Raw genomic sequence first — 14,919 nt, forward strand, 5'->3', positions numbered from 1 at the left:
CAGGGCACATGAGATACAAAGGTGTAACAGGTAATAAAAACAACATGAACAGAGGGACTAAGGGCAATATAGGAGTAGAGCTTTGTATGTTACTGAAGTTAAATTGCTATCAATATAAACAAGGTCAGCGCAAATGTAACATGTTAAATGTAATCCTCATGGTAACCACATGGAAAAATATCTAAAAGATGAAACACAAAAAGAATGGAAAAGGGAATCAAAATGGTCCATCACAATTTAAAAGTTAGCAGCTATGGAAGAGGAGAGGAACACAAAGTTATAACAAACACAAAAACAAATATCAAAAAGGCAACAGTAATTAACTGAATGTAAATTGACTAAATGCTTCCATCAAAAGGCACAAGTAACAAAATGGCATAACAAAACATAATCTGACCATATGCTATCTACAAGAGACACATCATAGGCCCAAAGGCATAAACAGGTTTGTGATGGTTAAGTTTATGTGTCAACTTGGCTAGGGTATGGTTCCCTGTGGTTTGACCAAACACTAGACTAGTTGTTGCTCCATAAAGTAATCTACTATAATTTGATCACCTTCCATAATGTAATCTAATATAATGTAACCAATCAATAAGTTAAAAAGGGTGTTTCCTTAAGGTGTGTTCTACCTCTAGACTATAAATAGTTTTTTAGATGAATATTCTTTCTCTCCTCTCTGCACTCTCTATCACCTGAACTACATATCTTGGGATGCAAGTCTGCACAAGTCTCCAGCTGCTGTCACCTGACCTATTAATTTTGGATCTGCCAGCCCCCACGACTGTATGAGTCAATTCCCTGAAGTAAATCAACCTCTCTCTCCCTCCCTTTCTCCCTCTTTCACTATATATACACACACAAACATCACATATACATACATATATATGTTTATGTATGTATACATATATACAAATATATATTTATGACAATGTAATAAGTGATAACACGGGGGAAAGGAGCAGTACAGGTCTATATCTCACTGGTTCTGTTTCTCTACAGAACCCTAAGATGGTGAAAACAAAAAATGCAAAACAATACCCAAAAAAGAGCTGGGGTTGTGATTTTAGTATCAGAAAAATGGACTATAAGTCAAAATCTGCTATGAAAGACAAAGGCGAACGTTACATGATGATAAAAGGGTTAATTCACCAAAAAGATACAATAATTAAAAATATATATGCACCTAGCATCAGAGCTCCTAAATATATAAAGCAAATACTGACAGAATTGAAGGGAGAAATAGTTCCACAATAATTTCAATATACAACTTTAAATAATGAACAGAAATTCTATAAAGAGATGAATAAAAAAATAGAGGACCTGAAGGACACTATAAACCAACGAGACCTAACAGCCAATGTAGAAGATTCCACGCAAGAGTATAACACACAGTCTTCACCAGTGATGTGGATAAACCTTATATTAGGTCACAAAGCAAGTCTCAATAAATTTAAACAACTGAAATCATACAAAATCATAGAAAGCACAATGAAGTGAAGTTAGAAATTAATAACAGAAGGAAAACTGGAAAATACGTAAATATGTGAAAATTAAACAATATATTATTATTAAACAACTAATGAGTCAAAGAAGAAATCAATACAGAGATCAGAAAAATACTTAGAGCTGACTGAAAATGAAAGTATACTAAAACTTATAGGATTCAGAGAAGGCAGTGCTCAGAAGGAAATTAACATCAGTAAACACCTACATTAAAAGGGGAGATCTCAAATCAGTTACCTAAATTTACAACTTGAGGAAGTAGGGAAAAAAAGAGCAAACCAAGTCCAAAGCTACCAGAAGGAAAAAAATAAAACAAGATCTGAACAGAGATAAATTAAATAGATAATAGACAAACAACAGGAATAATCAATGAAACCAGAAGTTTTTTTTTTTTTTTTTTTTAGATCAGTAAAATTGACAAAAAAAAAAAAAGACACAAATATCTAAAACCAGGTATGAAAGTAGGGACGTTACAACTCTACAAAAATAAAAAGGGTCATAAGAGAATATTAGCAACAATTGTACAACAACAAATTGGAAAACATGGATGAAATGGACAAGATACAAAAAATTACAATCTATAGGGGTTACATAGATAAACAAACAAAATATTACATTTCTCACCCTCCCTTCACAGTTAGGTGGGGACACATGAGTAAGGTCTATCCAAAAGTATACGAGCAAAAATGGGGTGGACAACTTCCAGGAAGTGTTTTAAAAAATCCGTGGTGGGAAATCAAGAATTCAGCTTTAGACTCATTAAGTTGAGATGCCTCTTAGACATAAAGAAGATGTTGAGTTGAGGGGAGAGGTCCTAGCAGCAGATCTACACTTGGGAGTGTTCAGTAAAAAGTATGGCACTTAAAATCATAAAGCCTATCACAGTGGTGGAAGTCCACTACAGCCATTCTCCTCCAATTACAGCTAAAATCTCTGGACAAAAGCAACTACCTGAGGGTTCTGAAAAGGGAATAAAAGCAGCCCAGTAACCTGAAAAGGAGTTAATGTCCATTACTTTTTTCTTCTTTTCTCTTGTGGCTTTGCCGCAAGGGTGGGCCCAGTCGTGGAGGTCCACAGCAGAGCGGCAGCACAGTCAACTAACCTCTGACAGAAAACCCACCTGTCTGGCAAGAGAACCAAGAAAAGGGGCTCCCTGAGCCAGAAAGTGTAAGGCGGAATCACAGAGAGGAGAAAGCAAGAGGGGATCCCCTAACTCTGTGTATGAACCCACCTAAGCCTAAGACTCATCCCTGATTTGTACATGGCAGAACAGACCCAAAACGGCATAGCAGAGGCAGAGAACTGAACTAAGATTGAAACCAGGGCCCAGGTCTCAGACTAACCTGTGGTGATACACGTGCAGGGCAGACCCAAAGGAGAAAGCAGAGGTTTTGAAAACTAAACTGGCATTGGAACCACCACCCACAGAGGGTGAGACAGAACTTACAGTATAAACTTAACCATGTCGATTGCCTACTGAAACAAAAAAATCATTCTCGAGGATGGCAAAAGGACTCAGAGTTTACACAGTATTCAGGACGATTCAAAATTGCCTGATGTACAAAGAACCAGGGAAATGTAACTACTTCCCAAGAGAAAAGATAATCAACAGATGCCAATCCCAATGTGGCCCAGATGTTGCAAGTATCCGACAAAGGTTTTAAAGTACCTCTTAGAACTATACTCTGTGGGGTAAATGTACTTGAAATGAGTTGAAAGCTACAGAAATAAAAACTTTAAAAAAAAGAAAAAAAAAAAGACCTCAACAGAAGTTATAGCTACAATATGTGAAATCAAAAATTCAAGCAAGAGCTCATTAGTAAATTTCCATTCTACTAATGATGGAATGATGACAGAGGGAAGTCAGTAAGCTTGAAGATCCATCAACAGAAATTTTCCAATATGAAGAACAGAGAGACAAAAATTTAAAAAGTAAACAAACAGCCCCCGAGACCTGTTGGACAATATCAAAAGATCTAATATATGTCACTGGAGTACAAGAAAGCGTGGAGAAAGCGATTAAACCCAAAAAGAAATATTCAAAGAAATTAAGTCATGAAACTACATTTTCTTTTAAATCTATAAAGTAAGTGAAGAGAGAGAAAAGAAGGGCTCCAAGGACTGAACCCAGGGATGTCCAGTGTTTAGACATTTGCAAGAGGAAGAGAAACCATCAACACAGACTGAGAAAGAGTGAAACAACAGGAAGAGAACTGAGAGACTGGATTCTATACCAAGGGTGGCAAATCAAGAAGAAAGGAGATATATTTCTACAACAAGAACAACAAAAGAAGAGCAACTGCTGATGCTGCTTATATACAATTAAACACCTCATGGGACTTGTTTCCTGGGTTTGGAGGTTTAGGGTCATGATTTCACAGGACATCCCAGTTAATTGGCCAAATATCATTTTTAATGCTTCTGTTCTACCTCCTAGTTTATTGCGTGGTACCTCGGGTCTTAAAAGCTTCCAAGCAGCCATCCATGGTACAACAAATGGCCTCTAACCATCTGGAGCAACAGAGGAAGGAGAGTCAGGAAAAGAAGGGAGAAATGGAATGCACGGCTAATTGCCTCCATGAACAACTGCCTCCTTTGCCATGAGACCACAAGAGCGGAATGGCGCTCAGCTACCGTTACTGAACATGTTGATCAAAGATTCTATAGAAGGCCATCTAAACTACTGGCCTCTTCCCATCCAGAGGAAAGGAGAGTGAAGAAAACAAAAGATCAAGAGAGTAATTAGGCCAAAGGATTAATGGGCACATGAACCACAGCCTACACAACCCCAAGACCAGAAGAACTAGATGGTGCCTGGCTACCACTATCAACCGCTCCGACTAGGATCACAACAGAGGGTCCTGGACAGAGCAGGAGAAAAAAGTAGAACAAAAAGTCAAATTCACAAAAAACACCAGACTTACTCGTCTGAAAGAACCTACAAGACTATGGTCCTAAGACAACTTTCTCACCCGAAATTGAAGCCATTCCCAGAGAACACCTTCCAGCCAAACAACAGACAAGCCCATAATATAAACAATAACACCTGAGAGGAATGTGCTGTTTAGAACAATCAATTACATGCGATCAAAAGGGCAATATTTTCCCAAAAGCAAAGATGAAAAGGCAGGAAGGGGTAGAAAATCAGGACAAAGGGAAACAGGAAGCCCAGGGCAGAAATGAGAAGAGTGATGACCCGTGGGGAATGAAATCAAGGCCAAGAAACACTTTATGTACAAACTATCAAATGGGAATCTAATCTGCTCTGTAAACTTTTATCTAATGCACAATTTTAAAAAAAGGGGGGGAAGGGTAGGAATTCAGTCATAAAGAGAAATGAGGTTCTGATGCATGCTACAACATGAAGGAAACTTCAAAACATTATGCTGAGAGAAAGAAGCCAGACATAAAATGACAAATATTGTATGAGCCCACTAATATGAAATATCTAGAATAGGCAAATGCATAGAGACAGAAAATAAGATAGTGGTTACTAGGGGATGGGTGGGAGGAGAGTGGTATAAATAGGGAGTTATTGCTTAAGTAGTGCTCAGTTTTTGTTTGGGTGATGAAAAAGTTTTAGAAATAAAATAGTGGTGATGGTTGCAGACCACAGTGAATTTAATTAATGATACTGAATTGTATGCTTAAATATAATTAAAATGGAAAATCTTAAGTTAAAAAAAAAGATTCTATAAAAGAATCCTGATCAAAAAGGGTGAAAATGCAAAACAATTTCAAATCCTCATGGAATCCAGCCTTTCTGGACCCATAGAGGCTGGATGAACCCCCCAAATTACTGCTCTGAGATAATCTTAAAACCTTAAACCAAAAGTATTCCCTGAAATCTTCTTTAAATCAAACAATAGCTTAATTGAGCACTGTGCTCTTTTAAAGAACTATCTGTGTGGGAGCACACTGACAACAGCAACTCGAAAGATTAGAAAGGAAGCTCAGGGTACAGTTAGTTTATGTTAACACTGGAGGAATAATTCAGAAAAGAAGGGTGAGAATGGCTGCACAACTTGAAAAATGTAATCAATGTCACTGACTTGTACATGCAGAAATTGCTGAATGGGTATATGTTTTGCTGTGCATATTTTCAACAACCAAACAGTAAAATAAATTATTTTTTAAAAAAAGAAGAAAGGAGAGAACAATTGTGTCCAATACTGCTGACAAATCAAATAAGATGAGGACTGAGAACCAACCATTGGATTTGACAATGTAAGGCTTATTGCTAATCCTACACGTTTGCTGAAGCAGAGGCAAAAAAAAAAGTCAAACTAAAGGGGATTCAAGAGAAATAAGGAAAAGGAGTATCGATACTTTTCAAAAGTTTTGCAGTAAAATGAAGAAAAAAACCCTACAGACAGAAGGGTTTTGGGGTTGTTTTTTTTTTTTTTTAATGGAAGACATTTCTATGCTGATGGAACTGCTCTAGCAAAGAAAAAATGAGGAGGATCAATTATACAGCAATGTCCTTGAGTAGGTGAAGGTGGACAGAATCCAGTGGACAGGAAAAAAGGCAGGCCTTTGATTGGCATATGGGTAAGAATATGGGTATTTTGCCAGCAAGGAAGTCAGAGTATACAGCATAGATGTGGACAGGTTTATAGTTTTAATACTGAGAAGACATACTCACTGTTTTTAAAATGCTTTACACTGCATCAGTTAAACAAGAAGCAAGGTCAACTGAGATATCTTCAAACCTAGAACTGAAACTAGCTCCTGAAGTCACCTTTTAGCTAACAAAATTAAGAATATCAGCTGTGAGTACTGTGTTCCTTTAAAATATCATCTATAAGAGACCAAATGGTCAACAATTAATTTAAAACAAAGATGAGAATGTAAGGAGGCAGAGAAGCTAGATTAATGGAAATGAAACAACCAGAAAAGAAATGAGAATGCTTAGGCATTATGAAGAAAGTGACCAATGTCACGGAACAACTTGTGTAAAAATTGTTGAATGGAAACCTAAACTGCTGTGTAAACCTTCACCGAAAACACAATCAAGCATTACCTTTTAAAAGAAAAAAAAAATCAAATCAGTGGCATATCCTTCCTCTGTCCCTTCTTTTTTTCTGCCAGTTAGAGGCTGGATAAAATACTTGGATCTTGAGAAATCACCTTGTACATGAAATGAAAGCTACATCTTGAAGTTGACTGAGCAATAAGACAAAAGATCCTAGGTCCCTGATAGTCATGGAATGACCCAAATCAGCCCTGAACTGCTTATTCCTGTACTTAATTTACATGAAAAAGAAATAAACACCTATCTTATTTAAGCTATTTTATATTGGCTGGGAGGATGGTTTACTGAGGCCCTTGGGCCTCCCACCCATGCCAGCAATTCACAAGCCTTGGGCCCAGGACACTCCCTAACAGAGGCTGGGAACTGAGTTTCTCTCTCTCCCAGTTTCTCCTCATCAGGGAGCCTCTCTCCCTGTCTTAGTACACAGTAACCTTCTCTGTTCTGTTCACGCACGGGTGCAGTATGGCAGCTGCCCAACCCCATTTCTGTATCTGTTGCCCACGAGGAAGGAATGGGGTTCCTCATCTGCAGCATGAGACTGGTATATGCAGAAGACCAGCCCTGTGTCATCTACGGAGAGCACCTCACTGGCCATGGGGAACCAGTGCCCCTATTGAAGCTGACCTTGCTCCATCTCTTCTCTATGTGAGTTCTCCATCCACTGCCTGTATATGATTCATGACATTTGTTGGTGATTTTGAACCTTGGCTTGGCAATGGTGGCACAGTGGTTAAGCACTCAGCTGCTAACCAAAAGGTTGGTGGGTTGAACCCACCAGCCATTCCATGGGAGAAAGTTGTGGGAGTCTGCTTCCCTAAAGATTTACCATCTTGGAAATCCTATGGGGCAGTTCTACGCTGTCCTATAGGGCCGCTATAAGTCACTCACAGCCAAACCTAAATCTAAATGATAATGAAAACTGTTCTAATTGAGGTATATCCAAATGCTTTAATAACATTAAAGTGAACAGTTTTTGTCTAGTTAGTTTCAGGAAAGGCATTACAAAAGAAATAATCAAAGATTTGAGAGAAAAACACCTAGAGAAAGAGTGAAGGATGTTACAGTCAGAATGAACAATGAGTGCAAATATCACGAAAGAAAATGAATATGACAAAACAGTCAACACATCTTTTATGAAAATAAGGAGAATACATGCTATTTACTGAGCACTTAACATACACCAAAAACATACAACAAACCCACTGCTATTGAGTAGATTCTGACTCATAGAGACCCTACAGGACAGGGTAGAACTGCCCCACGAGTTTTAACATATACCAGATTACCTAAACTAATCCTAATAATATTGCAATGAGATAGTAATTGTATGATAGGTTTAGAAAGAATAAGTAACTTTCCAAAGTCACATAGCTAGAGTGCAGCTGTGCTGGGCTACAAATTTACAGGGTCCCACTTAAGGAATATGCCAAAATGCTGGAAGGATAGTGTGTGGGAAAAAGAACTCAGTCTAGCCTTTGTCTCCAGATTGTGGAAAATAGCCCTTAGAATTTCCCAAGCAGTCAAGCAGTCTTTGATTTTCTAAAACAGCCAGGGAACACTTACAGGCATCCAAAATGAGCTGGGAGACCCCAACTCTTCACCTGACACCAAACCTCAAATACTGAAAGGGTACACGATGTAGTCAATCATGCATACTCACTGAGTCATGCATATGCTCTGAGGTCCCAATGACTATTACATATAAGGGACCCTTATGTTACAGGATGAATTGTATCTCCCAAAAATACGTGTTGTAAATCCTAAACTCTGCCTGTGGTTATAATCCCCATTTGTGAACGGGTTACGTTTGTTATTGATAAGACAGGATTAGGTTATGTTAGCAATAATTAAGTTATGTTTGTTATGCTAATGAGGCAGTGTTACAGCGTATCTTGAGTCAATTTCTCTGGATACATAAAAGAGATTAAACAAGCAAGCTAAGTGGTAGAGATGGGGGAAGAGAGACGTCAAGCCACATGAAGACTGCCCAGGAGCAAGAAGCTCAAAGAGACATGGATCTTTCTCCAGAACCAATAAAGAAAGACAACCTCTAGGGCAGGCACCCTGAATTCAGACTTCTAGGCCCATAAACTGTAAGAAAATAAATTTGTTAAGTCATCCACTTGTAGTATTTATGTTACAGCAGCACTAGATAACTAAGGTAGACACCTTATAAGCTTCCTTTTGGGGCTTCTTGGATTGGCAAGAACATTCATACATCAGAGACAGTATGGCCTGTTCCTGGGGACAATAGAAGCCTTGTGTCTGGACCTCTTCTGAACCGTGCTTGATGTGTTTCTTTGCTTGTATCCTTTCTGGGTTATAATAAATAGATGAGTGTAAGTACAGGTAATTGTTGTTAGGTACCATCAAGTTGGTTCCGACTCATAGCGGCCCTATGTACAACAGAACGAGACACTTTCCAGTCTTGCGCCATCCTCACAATCATTGCTATGCTTGAGTCCATTGTGGCAGTCATTGTGTCAATTCATCTCATGAGGGTCTTCCTCTTTTTCACTGACCCTCTACTTTGCCAAGCATCATGTCCTTCTCTAGGGACTGGTCCTTTCTGATAAAATGACCAGAGTATACGACATGAAGTCTCACTACCCTTGCTTTCTAATGAGCATTCTGGCTGTATTTCTTCCAAGATAGATTTGTTTGTTCTTCTGGCAGTCCATGGTATATTCGATATTCTTCACCAATACCATAATTCAAAGGCATCAGTTCTTCTTCACTCTTCGTCAATTGCTGTCCAGCTTTCACGTGCATATGAGGCAATTGAAAACACCATGGCTTGGGTCAGGTGCACCTTAGTCTTCAAGGTGACAGCTTTGCTTTTTAACACTTTAAAGAGGTCTTTTGCAGGTTTGCCTAATGCAATGCATCTTTTGATTTCTTGACTGCTGCTTCCATGGCTCTTGATTGTGGATCCAAGTAAAATGAAATTCTTGACAACTTCAACCTTTTCTCCATTTATCATGATGTTGCTTATTGGTCCAGTTGTGAGGATTTTTGTTTTATGTTGAGGTGTAATCCAGACTGAAGGCTGTGATCTTTGATCTTCATTATTAAGTGCTTCAAGTCCTCTTCACTTTAAACAAGCAAGGCTGTGTCATCTGCATACCACAGGCTGTTAATGAGTCTTTCTCCAATCCTGACATCACGTTCTTCATACAGGCCAGCTCCTTGGATTACGTGCTTAGCATACAGATTGAATAAGTATGGTGAAAGGATACAACACTGATGCACTCCTTTCTTAACTTTAAACCATACAACATCCCCTTGTTCTGCCTGAATGACTGCCTCTTGGTCTATGCACAGGTTCTTCGTGAGCACAATTAAGTGTTCTGGAATTTCCATTCTTTGCAATCGCTTCTGAATGACCTTCAGCAAAATTTTACTTGCATGTGATATTAATGATATTGTCCGATAATTTCTGCATTCTGTTGGATCACCTTTCTTTGAAATGGGCACAAACAAGGATCTCTTCCAGTCAGTTGACCAAGTAGGTGTCTTCCAGACTTCTTGGCACAGACGAGTGAGCGCTTCCAGTGCTGCATACGTTTGTTGAAACACCTCAACTGGTATTCTGTCAATTCCTGGAGTCTTGTTTTTTGTCCAAGCTTTCATTGCCGCTTGGACCTCCTCCTTCAGTACCATTGGTTCTTGATCATATGCTACCTCCTGAAATGGTTGACCGTCGACCAATTCTTTTTGGTACAGTGATTCTGTGAGGACCAGCTCTGGTGGCTGGTGGTCAGAGAAAGGTTGCACAGGCAGTTGGTGAAGAAGGATAGAATCTTCCCAGCCTGTAACCTAACCTTGGAGGGAGAGAGAGAGAGAGAGAAAGGCCAGCTGGTCTGAAGCACAGGGAGTTGTGCAGACTCCTGAGCCTATAACTAGTACCAGATGACCTGGCCCAAGGAGGCCAGGAACATTCTGACATGGCTCAGCGTAGCCAGGGACAAAGTCTGACCTAACTCTGGGTTGCTAGTGTGAGAGAGAAAGTGCCACAGATACGGCTGGATCATGGAAACATTAGAAGGTGAAGCCTGGATCCATTTCCACGTGGTGACTGGATTCATGGTGATACATACATGCAATTAGTGATAAAGGTGGGGTTTTCCCACCTTGTTCATTTAGTAGTACAGTTAGCACAGATGGGCATAGGCCTAATTATAAAGGGTCATCGGTGCTGCACCAAATCATTTTTTTTTAAAAAAACCCTCTTATTTATAAAGTATTTTATGGTTTAATGCTATTTATAGTTCATTATTTTTTTTTTCTTATACATACCACATTGCCTCAAATGATAAGCATAAAAGGAAGATATTGAAGAAGCGTATGTATTTTATAGAAAAATTAAATAATTGATAATCCTAAAAGAAGAAAGGGGACTTAGTGTCAGGATTTCCTTAAACTGATAGTATAATGTTCAAAAACTACTGTGATCAGACACTGTCTTTTCACAGCCACTCTAAGAGATAATTATCAATCATGTACTCACCACACTGAAATCAAGGTTGTCTTCAACCCATTTTTTCCCATCTTGGAATTCATCATGAAGTCCCATGATATAAAGGGTATCCAAAGCATCTACTATAGTAGCACCCATTTGTGAACTTCCTATATTTGCAGGGGAAAAAAAAAATCTATCATTAAAAAGATGCCCTTTATACAAGGCCTATTTTAATTATGTGTGTGTATATATGTATGTACACACATATATACATATCTAAAACCCACTGCCATAGAGTCGATTCTGACTCATAGCAACCCTACAGGACAGAATAGAACTGCCCCATAGGGTTTCCAAGGAGTGGCTGGTGGATTCAAATTGTCATCCTTTTTGTTGGCAGTCAAGCTCTTAACCACTGCACCACCAGAACTCCAAATATATACATATAATATATATAACACACATACACATACATATGTATGTATATACATGTAAAATATAACCAAAATAATATGAGGACCAAAAAAAGAATACCCAATACAGTCCACTTTCTCACTGTAACAGATAATATACATCATTTAGCATGTTTTCCTAAAGATGGCATATTGATAATACAAAAGTTAAAGGAAGGTAAAACAGGTGTAAACTGTCATTTGATGCTTTCTGTTGAAGAGTTAATGAGTCTTTCAGGAAGTTCCTGGACTGAACAAGAGTATCCTGGAACAGAAAACTCATGTTGATTAAGACATGTTAATATAGACAGTAAGCCATGTGAACTATTTGCATTCTCAAAGTTCAGAACTAACAACTGCATTGCTGGGGTGGGAGAGGATCCATCTATCTGCCCCCTGTTAGTTACTCTTTTACTATACTGCTAGATTTGCTTTGCTAGTATTTTATTTAGAATTTATACAGTTATGTTTATTTATTTAAGTTTGGCCTGTTTTCTTACACTAGTCTTCCAACATTAAATATATGAATTTGGGCTTTTTTTGTCGGGGGGGGCGTTGGGGGAGAGATGGAGAAATGCCCTTTATACATTGAAGAAGTTTTGTTCTAGAACCAGTTTGCTGAGAATTTTTATCATGGACAGATACTGAATATTGTTAAATGATTTTTTGCATCTGAGATGATATGACTTTTATTTTATCCCCTTAATATCTTTAATTATATTGATGGATTGGCAAATTTGAAACCAACCATATATTCATGAGATAAACCCCACTTGGTCATGATGTGTTACTCTTTATATACTAATGAGTTAGAGTTACTAAGACTTTGGTTGAGTTCCTGGGTGCTGCAAATGGTTTATGCACTCAGCTGCTAATCAAAAGGTTGGAGGTTCAAGTCCACCCTGAAGCCCCTTTAAAGAAAGCCCTGACGATTTACTTCTGAAAAATCAGGCATTATAAACTCTACAGAGGTTTGTCATGAGTTGGAACTGACAAGATGGCAAATGGAACTGGAAAGATCTGGTTACGAATTTTTGTGTCTATGTTCATGAGGGATTAACAGTCTATAGTTTCCTTTTCTTATATTTGTCTGGTTTTGGATTAGGGTTTGATGATGTCACCAAGAAGATATAACACTTCTAAATGTGCAAACATGTAACAAGAATACTTCAAAATACATGAAGAAAATATTGATAGAACTGAAAGGAGAAAGGCACAAATTCAAAATTAAAGTTTGGGACTTCAATACTCCTTATTTGTATCAAACCAAAATTGATATCCTTACTATTACTAATATCAAACCAAAATTGATATCCTTACTATTAGAGATATTGAATGTGTAGATCTAAAAGCTCCTGGGGGGGGGGGGAACTCCAGATGCAGATGGTTTCACTACATTATATACCAAACATACGAAGAAAAAAGTAAAACCATTATACCAAATTATACCAAACACACAAGTAAAAAAAAAAGACCAACTGTGCACAGTATCTTCCAAAACACTGAAGCGCAGAGAACATTTCTCAATTCATTTTATGAGGCCAGCATTGGTCTGATACCAAAACAAGACAAAGACAGTACAACTACAGAACAATATGGATATAAAAATCCTTAACAAAGTATTAGCAAAAAAAATCCAACAATATGTAAAAGGAACAATACATCGCAGCCAAGTGTGGTCTATTTCAGGAATGAAAAGCTGGTTTAATATTTAAAACTCAATGAAAATTCAATCACATTATTAAAGAAGAAAAATGACATGATCATATCAATTGATGCAGAAAAAAATTTTTGACAAAATTCAATACCCATTCGTGATTAAAAAAAAAAAACTGAACAAAATAGGAAAAAAGAAGGGAACTTTTTCAACTTGATACAAAAATAAAAGAAGAAGAACCTAGAGTTAATACCATACTTAATGGTGAAAGACGGCCTGCTTTACCCCTAAACTCTCGAACAAGGTAGGGATGCCAGTTCTTATCATTCGACATAGTATTGGAAGTCCTAGCTAGTACAATAGGGCAAAAAAAGGAAACCAGAAATACGCAGATTTCCCTATTGCAGATGCCATGATTATCTATATAAAGAATTCCAAGGAATATTAAAAAAAAATTTTTTTCCCTAGAACTGTGAGTTTACAATGTTGCAAGACATGCCCAAACACATATACCACACAATCAATATTTCTATATACCAGCAATGAACATATGGAAATTGAAATTAAACATTCAATACTATTCACAATGGCTAAGAAAGTTAAATACTTAGTTATAAATCTAATATAATGTGTGCATGATCTGTATGCAGAAAAAATGCTCTCCTCTTCAAAATGCTGCTGAAAGCAATCAAAGAATACCTTTATTTCAGTATGAGAAACACACCGTGATCTTAGTCACGTATTCTCCAAAATTCATCTATAAGTTTAATGCAACTTCTGTCAAAGTAGTCAGTTTTTGTAAACATAGACAAGTTGATTGATATGGACTCATGAAGGAACTAAAATAATTAAAAACAATTTTGAAAAAGAAAAAGAAAGCTGGAGGAATCACATAAATTAATTCTAAGACTTATACACAGCTATTGTAATGAAGACAGTGTGGTATTAGAGTCAGGATACATATATTGATCAATGAAAGGAAAAAAATTCTAGAAATAGATGACACAAAAACGTTCAATGGATTTCTGACAAAGATGCCAAGTTAATTCAATGGGGAAAGGGTAAACTCCAAAAAAATGGTATTGGAACAGGATAGCTAAAAGGGAAAAAGTACGCCTTGACTTTATCACATTCACATATAAAAATTAACTCAAAATAGGTCACAGATTTAAATGTAAAAGCTGAAAGTATAAAACTCTCAAAAGAAAACACAAAGGAAAATCTTCACGATCTGGAGGTAGGCAGATTTCTAAAACAGGACCAAAACACAAATCACAAAAGAAAAAATGATAAACTGAATGTCATGGATCAAATTGTGTCCCCCAAGGTGTCTGTCAACTTGACTGGGCCATGATTCCCAATGTTGTGTGGTTGTCTACCATTTTGTCATCTGATATGATTTTCCTGTGTGTTGTAGACCCTGCCTCTAGGTTGTGTTGATGGAATGAGATTCAATCTACAGGACTGGGTGATGTCTTAGGTCAATCTCTTTTGGGACGTGGAAGGGAGAGATGAGTAGGGAGACAGGGGGACCTTATAGAACCAAGAAGTAAGAGCCGGGAGAATAGCTCATCCTTTGGACCCACGGTCCCTGTGCTGAGAAGCTCCTCAACCTGGGAAGATTGATGACAAGGACTTTCCCCCACAGCTGACAGAGAAACTCTTTCCCTGGACCTAACGCCCTCAATTTGGACTTCTAGCCACTAGGCTGTAAAAGTATAAACTTCTATTTGTTGAAGCATCCACTTGTGGTATTTTTGTTATAGTGCACTAGATAACTAAGACACTGAACTTTATCAAAATTTAA

The 14,919-nt window shown here is 37.7% G+C and overlaps 1 protein-coding gene across 1 annotated transcript in view; it reads right to left on the reverse strand.

Annotated features, from left to right (window-relative positions):
• Window positions 1–14,919, reverse strand: part of MAN1A2 (mannosidase alpha class 1A member 2) — a 236,028-nt gene that overhangs the window by 158,272 nt on the left and 62,837 nt on the right. Inside the window, exon 4 of the mRNA XM_064282369.1 lies at window positions 11,052–11,170. Within this exon, the coding sequence (XP_064138439.1) occupies window positions 11,052–11,170 (119 nt within the window). The remainder of the gene's footprint in view (window positions 1–11,051; window positions 11,171–14,919) is intronic.

The sequence above is a fragment of the Loxodonta africana genome, chromosome 3, assembly GCF_030014295.1.
Source record: "Loxodonta africana isolate mLoxAfr1 chromosome 3, mLoxAfr1.hap2, whole genome shotgun sequence".
Taxonomy (NCBI): Eukaryota; Metazoa; Chordata; class Mammalia; order Proboscidea; family Elephantidae; genus Loxodonta; species Loxodonta africana.